The sequence below is a fragment of the Terrapene carolina genome, unplaced genomic scaffold (assembly GCF_002925995.2).
Source record: "Terrapene carolina triunguis isolate 2854851 unplaced genomic scaffold, T_m_triunguis-2.0 Scaffold95, whole genome shotgun sequence".
NCBI lineage: Eukaryota > Metazoa > Chordata > Testudines > Emydidae > Terrapene > Terrapene triunguis.
Window position 1 is genome coordinate 7,859,147 of NW_020664446.1, and position 10,626 is coordinate 7,869,772.

General features: G+C 46.9%; 1 protein-coding gene across 1 annotated transcript in view; it reads right to left on the reverse strand.

Moving 5' to 3' along the window:
* The window catches only part of SORCS1 (sortilin related VPS10 domain containing receptor 1), a 410,485-nt gene extending 400,505 nt beyond the window's left edge, over positions 1-9,980 (reverse strand). Inside the window, exons 1-2 of the mRNA XM_026651051.1 lie at positions 9,933-9,980; positions 8,878-9,522 (exon numbers count right to left, since the gene is read on the reverse strand). Of these exons, the coding sequence (XP_026506836.1) occupies positions 8,878-9,522; positions 9,933-9,980 (693 nt within the window). The remainder of the gene's footprint in view (positions 1-8,877; positions 9,523-9,932) is intronic.
* Between the last annotated feature and the right edge of the window lie 646 nt (positions 9,981-10,626).

Genomic DNA, 10,626 nt, shown 5'->3' on the forward strand with positions numbered 1-10,626 from the left:
GGGCCATTGAGTCAGAGTTAAGCACAGATCCTATGTTCCCTACCCCAGCCCAGGCCCCCCTCCACTTCAGTGTCTTCTGAGCCAGTGTAGGGATCTCCTTTGCCACATATGGGAGTGAGACAAGGCCCAGACCACCACCACCTCTTTACCACTATGCTCACCCTATACTCGCTCATTATATTCAAAATGAATGTTGCATGCTCTTTGGCCGTGTCTCTCTCCAGGATGGATAAAACACCCCAGCACACCATGTTCTCAAACAATACATCAACTCTCAGGGGCGCACCTGGCACAATTCGGATTTTTTCTAAAAATGTATTTATTTAAAAAGGTATTTTTTCCTATAACCCCAGTTAAATCTTCAGTGTCAGCAAATCAAATTTCCAGGTCAAATCCCTATGCAAATATCGCATGATCTTGACAATAATTATCATCACTTCTAACATTAAATACCTATGTTTAAATGAGATCTGGGTAAATTCTTTAAAAAAAAAAAAAAAAAAAAGTCCCATGAATGTTCACTTGAGCATAAAAATAGCATTAGTGTCACCTATGTTCATGCCTCTTTGTTTGTTTTCTGAGAATATTCTGGCAAAAGAATTTACTGGCAAGATTATTGGTAGAGACAAGGACCCTTAATCCAGTGTTAGAGAATTGCACTGATCCAATCAGGGAACTGAAAACTGATCTATTCACCCAATTAAAATACAGCTCTGATGACAAAAATCTACAGAGCAAGAATTATTCATAGTGATTAGCTGGGGCCTTCCAAAGCCCATTGAAGTCATTGGGAAGCTGTCCATTGATTTCAGATGGGTTTTGGATCAGGAACTTGGTGATTAATTATGAACGAAAACATCTGAGAAAGCCACAGGATGCTCATGGACAATTTGTCAACAGAAAAAGAGGCTAAATTTGTTGAATAAATTATTTCCTTTGAATTATTCACTCAGCTCTAGTTTAAATGCACTTAAGGAAATACAATTTGGAAAAATCCAAAGAGATTCCTTCTTGCTCATCCTTGAAACTTACAATTTTCTGAAATGCCTACTGCCTAATGCCAAAGATACCAAAGCATCTCAAAATTATAGGTAACACGGATTGCGTTGATGGTTATAAGTTATCACTGGCCAAAATGACATTGAATTTTTATGTCTCCATCATATCTGCATTAAGTTCAATCAGGATCGTATCCTGTAAGGTGCTAAGAGCCTCGTGACTGTTGCTGAATGCCCTCCACCTCACATTGCTGCATCAGACCCATAGCTCGCTGGAAGATGTCTGCATCCAAAATAACGACTGTGAATTATCTTCTTCCAACCCCCACCCCCTTCTTTCTTGCTCTTGATTAGGCTGATCTGTGCATAGCATGAAGATGCCAGCAAATGTGCTCTTAGGTTATAAGGAACAACAAAAAGTGATCAGTCAGACACTAGCTGATAAGCAGTGAACTACCTATTCATGGCGGCAATCAGCAAATCTCTTTGATGAATGAGCTTCAGCTACACTCTTTAAACACCGGCAGTATATTTTGAGTATTAGAGGTGCTGTGGTACTTATGCCAGCCCAGCTAGGGAAAGCACCTGGCTGTAGGAACGCATCCCATGGTTTCGGTTATCCTGCACCTCACTTTGTCATGTGTTCTCTAACCTCTCCTAATCTTGTGTGAAGTCCCGCAGCTCTGCTGGGAGGAAGAAAACTGCCAGGTGGCAGATCAGTTCACCTCCTCCAAATTAGCAGCAGGACACACGGCCCTGTAGCCGGAAGCAGCTTTCAGTCCCACCCAGACATTCTGTTCCCACAGGGAAAGAGGCATAAGCCTTTGTAGAACGTACCTATTCATCAGCCAGAGTCAGAGCAAAGTAATAGCTGGAGTAATAGCGGTGTGAAGAATTTAGAGGGCAGGGAGAAGCAGGCAGTTTGGGATTGTTTGGCATACCTAGGGCCTTTCCTGAGCTTGGCTCTCTGGGGATTCCCCTCCTCTATCTAGCTCCCTTTCCCTCCAGAGAACCACTCCCATCTCCAGGAGCGCCGCCAGCTTTTCTGCCGCCCTAGGCGGCGGAAGGTCCCGCCCAGAAATGCCGCCCCCCACAGAGGTGGCGGAAGATCCTGCCGCCGAAATACCGCCGCGGTCGCCGCCCCCCAAAATTGTAGCGCCCTAGGCGATCGCGTAGGTCGCCTAATGGGTTGCGCTGGCCCTGCCCATCTCCCTTATATTCCAGGCAGAGATAATAAACACACTTGCCACAAAGTCAGCAGAACTTCAGCAAGGTTCTAACGCCTTCTGACAGGGGAATCAACAGAGAAGGCCTGGTTCCTTATTACAGGGGACGATGTACCTCAAAGCATTGATGGGAGGTTTAATTGCTTCTAAAGTGCTTGGAGATCCTCAGAGGAAAGGAAGTGTAGTACCAACAAACAACAATTGTTGTGTTACAGACCCTGAGCATTATGGATTAAAAGGATCTTATTCCAACTATGGTTTGATTTTAGAAGAGAGACTGCAAAATATGCAGATTGGATGAAATCATTTTACAGTTTCAGGATTTATATAGGCAATTAAAGATCCCAAATAATTAAAGTCTAACACCCAAAGCTCCCACTGGGAACTGGAATCAAGGCCATTTTCATTTAATGACATAGAAACGTAGATCCCTATTGCATGGATACTCAACCTGAGGGTCATGACTTCCAGTGAGTGGGTCATAAACAATCTAGCCTCCAGGATGGCAATGGGGGTGGCAAAACTTTTTTTCGTTGGGAATGTAGAACAAAGTATGAGAAACTGGAAGCCACTGGCCGTGTCTATCCGATCTGGATGGGAGCTCCTCCGTTTGTCAAGGTCTCCCACAGACTTCCTCGGAGACTAGATATTCTCTAAGCCAATCCTTTCTTCCAATCACGTAAATCTTCTTTGCTTCCTTACTTTCGGTCATCACATGGCCACTCTTGAAAAAATATTCTGTGTGTGTTTTATAGGTGCTGTGTATTAAAAGCTTTGGTTTTATCCCACAAGGAAATATAGCTATAGGTGGATAACAGTAAAGACAGAAAAAAAAATGTTCTGGCTATTTGATTTGTTTGGAAAGATGAAAAACTTGTGCATTTATTGGGGGAATAATTTCCTAATTGAAGGTTTGATTGGAGAGGTTGATGTTTTCTCCCACTGAAATCTTGATATAGAGGATATTGTTTAGATCTAGTGCAAATAAAGGATTTTATGAAGTATAAAGAGTAGCAGGTGTGAGCCAAAAGAACAGAAGCTGAAACAGGGATTTTATATCTATTTTGTGTGTGGCATTAATGTTGTTGAGCTAAATCCCCTCTGTTTTCATTCAGTCTTTATACAGACATTCCCACTGACATCAATGAGAAGTTTGCCTGAGTAAATAGCTTCAGGATCTGGCTCATTATTACTATTGTCTGTTAATGAACATTACATTTCAGTGTATTTTAATGCTGACATCCTGCTTAGAGGAATTTAGATCTAGTTTCAGCTCTATTTCCTGTATCCCAACAACCATACAAAAGACAACATGACCTGACTCAGTTAGGTAGGCGCTTCCAGAGACAGAAGTATCCGTATAAACCCGGACATAGCTGCGGTCTTGAAACCATAGCTTGCTGCAGGTTCCATGGCTATCATCAGGTTCACCTCAGTGAAATTTCCATTCTGGGAATAATTCTGGGAGGGCGATGGGTAATCAGCAAGGCATCAGAAGAAATATGGTAGTCACCAGCCATTCAGTGTGCCCAAAGACAGGATGTTTTTGGAGGAATCCCCACCGAGAGCAGGCACTTTCCTGTTGAATCATTTAGTTGTGATGGAATGACAGATCATAATTGTGACATTTCATGGACAAAGGGGCCACCTGAAGAATCAAATGCTCAGAAAACAAATGAAACTTTGTCAACATGTCTCAGGTTCTCTTCTGAAAAGAGTCTCATCGGCAATTTAAGGTGATTTTACCATGTGACTGTTGCATTACAAACGAATATAAAAGAATGTATGTAAAATGGAATACATTACATTATAATACCCATAGTGTTCGAAGACAAAGGCAAAGCTGCATTCCAGTTCAAGCTATTGTCAATTTGAATCCCAAGAATTCAAGGTTCTACTTATTATTCTTGAGAATGTATGAAATTGGCTTTAGCATACATGTTTAAAGGCCAAGGAGAGTTAATGCAGAAGTTCTCTACCCAGGTCACTTATACAATAAAAATCACACTATTGTTCTGCCTTTCAGATGTTCAGCTTGGCCTTTCCAATAACATCAGACAAAGTCTGCTGTGGAGTCTCACAACAAACTCACTACACACTCACCCATTAAGAGGGACCTGGCTTTTCTCCTCCGATCTAATTTTTTCACCTGACCACTGAGATGACAATCCTCACAGGCTGCATCCTCTGCAGATTCCACCTGCCTCATGGATTTTATCCAACGGATGGAATTAAAAAGCAGCCCAGCCAAACTACTTTGTGTTTGACCTAGAATCAATGTCCAGCAGTCTCAGAATGACTGTTCTGAATGATGGCCTCAGAAATTCACCTCTGCCTTTCCAGCAATATGAAGAGAAGCAGTATGGCCCAGTGGATGGAGTACTGTCCTGGGACCTGCAGTATATAGGTTCTGTTTCCCATCTCTGGTGCTGGTTGATTGACTTGTTCATCGTCAATTTCTCACCTGTAAAACGGGGACCAAACTTATCTTCTTTGAGGTCTACCACTAAGTGCTGGGTATTATTATCAACTCTTCACCTGTTCCAGTTGCAGATCCTCTCCAGTTCAGGGCAACTTACTACTGCATTAATAGGGACATGTGCTGCATTCCTTTACAGGAGGATCCTTTAGCCCGATATTAAGGCTTTTCTTCCCATGGACCTCCACTTTACCTCCTCAGCTCTCCCTATGCTTTGCTCTCTGGCTGTCTTTCCAGCAAGCAATAGATTCACAAGACTCACTCACAGCAAATCTAGGGCAGAGACAAATTTGAGGCCTCAGCAACTCTGTGCAATCTCCTGAAGACCAGGTGATTGGAACCACCCATAACCCAACGCTCCTGAACCCCACAGTAAAACTATCCTCAGGGTTCTCCTGCCTCTGCAAGGTGACACCCTATCCTGTGAGAACAATAACCTGCAGCCTACTGTAGCTCCACTTTCAAACTCCACCCATCTTCTACAGCTGTATGACAGCAGCCTGAGAAGAGGCTCAAGAGAGCTGTGGGGACACCAAATCTACACTGACTTGATACCCCAAATCTGGAAGACACTTGCAAAATAATACAAGAGGTCACACCCAGTAGCAGGTTCCAAACCAGTGGCGAAAATCCCCCATGGGGCAGAGGACCAGCACAAAGCCTTCAGCCCCACTTACACCCCATATACGGAATCTGTGTGGGGGGGGGAGGGACATTGATGACATGGTCATACTGAAATGCTTGCACAGCCCCTAAATACTACGGAAAGAGTCTCCGTGCCAACCATTCATTGGCTGATTGCAGAAGGCTTCAGTAGGGATGGGTCATGTTTCGGAATGGTTGTCAAACAATGGTCTTGCATACCAGACCCAGGATAGGGGCATGGATTTCAGCTCCTCAACCTCCCTGCACTCTGCCTGCATCAAGCATGAAGTCTCCTGTGTTTTATCAATATTCATTTATATGCAGTTACTAAAGAGGAGTCTCTATTTATTCTTAACTAACATTTGTTCCCATTGGGAGCATTAAAGTTTGCTATATTTCCAGGAATCCTAGATTTCCGTGTGTCTGGTTCAAAATCACCTCTGACAGCAAGAAAATCCCCATCTATACTGGAGTTTGACTGAAAGCTTTTGGAGGAAGGCTTTGCAGAGAAATCTCACCAGGGCCCAATCCTCCAGTTCCAACTGAGGCCAATGGAAAGACCCATTGACTTCAATTGGAGAAATGGACCAGGTCCTTAGAGGACACAGTGAACAGTACAAATACAGATCAATAATGTGCCAAATTAGCCCCTGATGTAAAACTACTGACTTCAGTGGAGTTACACCATGGATGAATTTGGTCATTATTATTTATTTGTATTCATAGAATACCAGGGTTGGAAGGGACCTCAGGAAGTCATCTAGTCCAACCCCCTGCTCAAAGCAGGACCAATCCCCAGACAGATTTTTGCCCCAGATCCCTAAATGGCCCCCTCAAGGATTGAACTCACAACCCTGGGTTTAGCAGGCCAATGCTCAAACCACTGAGCTATCCCTATTGCGGTAGTCCCTAATAATGGAGAGCCCTAGTAATGGATCAGGACTCCATCGTGCCATGTACTGTCAGCCTCTATCTATCCCAAAGGGCTTACCATCTTGTGCCTTTATTCCCTTCAAATAGACAGACCCATCTGTTCTTGAAATCAAAGCATATACGTGGGTCCTTTCTCCTGCCTCAAACTGAATAAAGTATTTGCTTTGTACATGTTCTACCTTGATGTAATAGTGTCTTAAGTGAAAGAGCCAACTACTGAAACTTACTCCAAAACACTGAATTAGTCTGGGATCAGTAGTAATGGGTGCTATTTACTACAGCAGCTTTATGGCAACCAGGTTACATTTATTATAAAATCTTTCATCTAAAGGGATCCCATAGCGCTTTCCCAATAGACGAACGACACACACTACAATCAGCACTGAAGTGTAGCCATGTCTGGGTGAAGCGTGACGGCTCTGTAACAGCGGCACTTACCCAACTGTTCAGAACAAAACATGAAGAATTATATTGCATCCCACTAAAACTGCAGTAGGAAAAATAATTACCCAAATTGGAATCTGGCCAGGACAATAGGGGTTAACAGCCACTTTTGCAAACAAATGTCCACACAGAAAGGATCATACTGTATCTTTCATTCAAAAGACTGCACACCACACAACATAGTGCCCAAAAGCACCAGGGTGGGACACTGGTTCTGTGCTGCTCTAGGATGAAGGGTGCTACCTATTGAATTAACATCACCAATCAGGTTTGACCTAATGATCTCCCAACCAATTACAGTTGGGGCCCAATGTTATTCTACTTATGTGAGATTGGAGGTGATCATAGCACCGGATGGGTTGGCATCTTCCTGTACAACAGAAGCAAGGTGTCCGCATGACCCTGTCTGACAGACAGTTGTTTGGGAAGAATGTAACTAATTAGCCAAAGCACTTCTCCACCCCATCCCAAAACATGTCCTTCGGTTATAAAGCCGGAAGGGACGCTTGTAGTCATCTAGTCTCACCTCCTGTAAACCAAAACTATCATGCAGTAAATTGTTTCATGTTTTACAATTTGTGTCCGAGTAATGGACCGAAATATCTTTTTCTTTTCTAAATGTAAAGACTAAATATCTAATTCCATGTATCACAAGCCCAGAATGCTTGATGGCTTTTTTAGCATCACAAGCCCTTGCTCAACAAATGAATCCCTTTAAAAAGGTGACAAACTCAATCAGTTTTAGAAGACTGGAGATCAAACTAGAAGGTTAATCTTAGTAGTACCTGTGAGATCCAATAGTTAAGGTGGGTGGAAAGGTCCTGAAAACCTGGATGGTGAGAATTTCTGCTTCAATGATTTGATTAAAAAGTTCCAGATAAGACTATAAAATATTGGTCCAGTCAATGAAGGCTGAATCATATACAAGTGCTTATGACATCTACATTAATACTAAATGGGCTCATGACGATTTACCTTAATACCAAAAGGAATTCATAATGATGAAGCCATTATTTTAAAATGATACCAGAAGCTGAAGATAAGCACATACATATTCATGAAACAGACAGAAATTGTATTCCAGAGTAGCATAAGAGCTGAAAACACCTTGGAACCTATTATTAGCCTGAGTCACTGATCTCCTTGATAAATAAGAAAAGCATGTCCCTGCTATGACTGCATCTCATCTTCACTCTTATTAACATTCTCTCTGCTTCTTTTAAGTGAAAAGCCACAGAACTGTGAACATTTAATTACCCAGAGATGTTCACACCTCTGCTTTAGCAGGACTAGATTTAAAAACACAAGGAAACAAAACAACGACTGTTTCTCACGGATCTAAGATCCCAGCTCCGGTTCACATTTAGCCAAGGCTCAGAGGAAGCAGAGCTCAAGTTAACTTGATAAAAACTTCCGCACTGTGTGCCATGAATGCTCCTTTAGTCACCTACTCTTTGTTGTGGCTATTCACAAGGAAGAGATCTGGGTTATTACTTGTAGATACAAGAACTGTCTCTTTGAACACCACCGGGGCAAATTAAACAAGCACCGCTTTGTTCCCCTGCTGGCACCCTTGTTCTGCGGCGCACACATCTTCAAGTTTGGGTTTGATTTATTTCCCTCGGCATCTGTCCGCCCCTAGGGAGCGGATGGCACAGACCGGACTGCAGTGTAGGGAAAGGGGAGGCAAGGACCGAAGGCAACTCCGACTCTGCAATGTAACTGGCATCTTCGCTCACCCGCTGCTGCTCACGCCCCGAGAGTGTGCGTCGCATGCAAGCTGGGGAGAGTTTATGGAGATTTGAGGACTACCACGGATTGCTCCACGTACAACGAGGATACCGCTCTCTCCTCTCCAGTCCCACCCCTGCCCTCTCGCCAAACCTCCCGGTGGCCTCACCCAGTTAAGAGCAAGGAGAGTGCAACGCCGGTGGCTGTTGGGGGCGGGGGGAGAAAACTTTTGCTGCAGCAGAAAGGCACGGGGAGCACTTTGGCCCGGCTGCGAACTGCCCCGTGACACCCGATGCAAAGGGCCGGAGACCAGCCCGATCCACCAGCCCAGCCCCGCTTTCTGCACGTTGCCCAAGACCCGGCGCTGCAGCGCCCCCCGGGTCTGCATCCCGCCCCCCGCCGCGGCGCTGGGTCTACTCACGCTGCTGTTGTGGCCGGACCAGTGCACCATGGCTTGGTTGTGCGCCGAGTCCCCGGTCAGCGCGAAGGTGCTGCTGCTCAGCGTCAGCTCCTCCAGCCCGAAGCGGGTGGCTTTGCCCTGCGGCGGCTCGGGGGATGCTGCCGCCGCCTCCCTGCCCTGCTGGTCCCGCTCCGCCGGGACCGCCCTGGCTCGCCTCCGCTCCGCCTGGCTCCTTCGCAGCCGGCTGCCGCGGGGCGCACGCCCCGCCGGGGTCCGCTCTTCGCCTCGCCGGCCGGGCAGGGCGGGCGCAGTCCCGCGGGGGGGAGCGCGGGGCAGGCCGGGGCGCGCTGGGGATGCGCTAGGGTCGGGATGGCCAGTCGGTTTCTCCGGGCTGGGAGCAGCCGGGGAGGTCACTTTCCCCGCAGCCGCCGGGAACCGCCTCGCCTCTTCCCCGCGGCCCGGCCACCCGGCCACGAATAATAATCCCCGCTGCGGCCGAGGCGGCTTCCCCGGGGCCAGGCAGGCGCGGCAGGTTATCTCGGCCCCGCCGGTGCCAAAGGTGCCGAGGAACTGGACAAGCCAGGTCCCGGCGAGCAGAGCAACGCGCCAGCCCGCTGGGGACCGGCCCGTAACTTTCCCCATGGCTGCGGCTGCACCGGCGAGAGGCTGGGAGAGACACACCGGATTCACCCGGAGCCGAGGGAAGACGGCACCAACTCCATGCAAGTTTCAGGCAGGGCTGGATTCGCTGCAGGCAGGGGAAGGAGAAAAACGGCTGAACCCCCCAGGGCTGGCTTGGCTGATCAGGCTTTTGGATGGACGGAAAAGCCACAACCACCGGGGGGGGGGGGGGGAGGAGCTGGATTGAAGTCAGAGCGAGAGCACCCCGGCTGGTGATTTCCTCCGCTTGTGCAATCAGTCCCAAATCGCCTCTCCCGGCTCGCGTTCGCCCCGGCAGCTCCGCTAGGATGCTCAGCCGGTTACAGCGGCGGATGATCGGTTACTCTCCAACACAGGCACACACAGCACTAGGCACTCGCCTGAACTTTTATAGCCTCCCCCCTACACACACATACATACACGATCTCTGCCTTTGCTCCCGCCCACACGCCTGGCTTTCCCATGATCATATGCCACCTCCCCAGACCTGCGTCCTGTTGAAAGTTCCCACTCTCCCCGCAACTCCTCTGAAAATACAGAAGCGCAAAAAATGTCCCCCGGGGAAAGAAGGAACAAACACCCCCCCCCCCCCTTTAGTAGCCTCCTGGTTCTTTTTTTTTCCCTAAAAGGGATTGAGCGTCTAATTTGCAACACCTGCCTCTTCTCCCAGTCTGATGAGGGGGTAACTTCAGGAGAGTTCGTTACCCCTGAGTCACAGCAGGGTGAGTCGAGAAGCAGCCCCACCGCCTTTAAAGGACACGGGGTACATTTTGCACAGAGTGAAGTCATGGGTCCCTTCCTGCTCTGTTGGCTATAGTAACTGCAGCTCTGTACTGAGATAATCACTCAGGCATTGCAAAGATTTGCTCAGATTAATACTGGCAGGAAAAAGGAACATGATTTGGGAAATGAAATGACAACAGAGGGGAGGAGGAGATTCCCACCAGTGACTTCGTGGAAACCAGAGATAGCCCTGTGGTCTAAGCTGGCTGGCCGTGAGCTCTAAATAATCAAGTTCTCAGGGAGGGGACTGTTTCTTTCCCCTCGTCTCTCTCTCTTGTTTTTCTGCAGTTTTCATTATCACTTGCCACAACATTACTTACTGAGGTT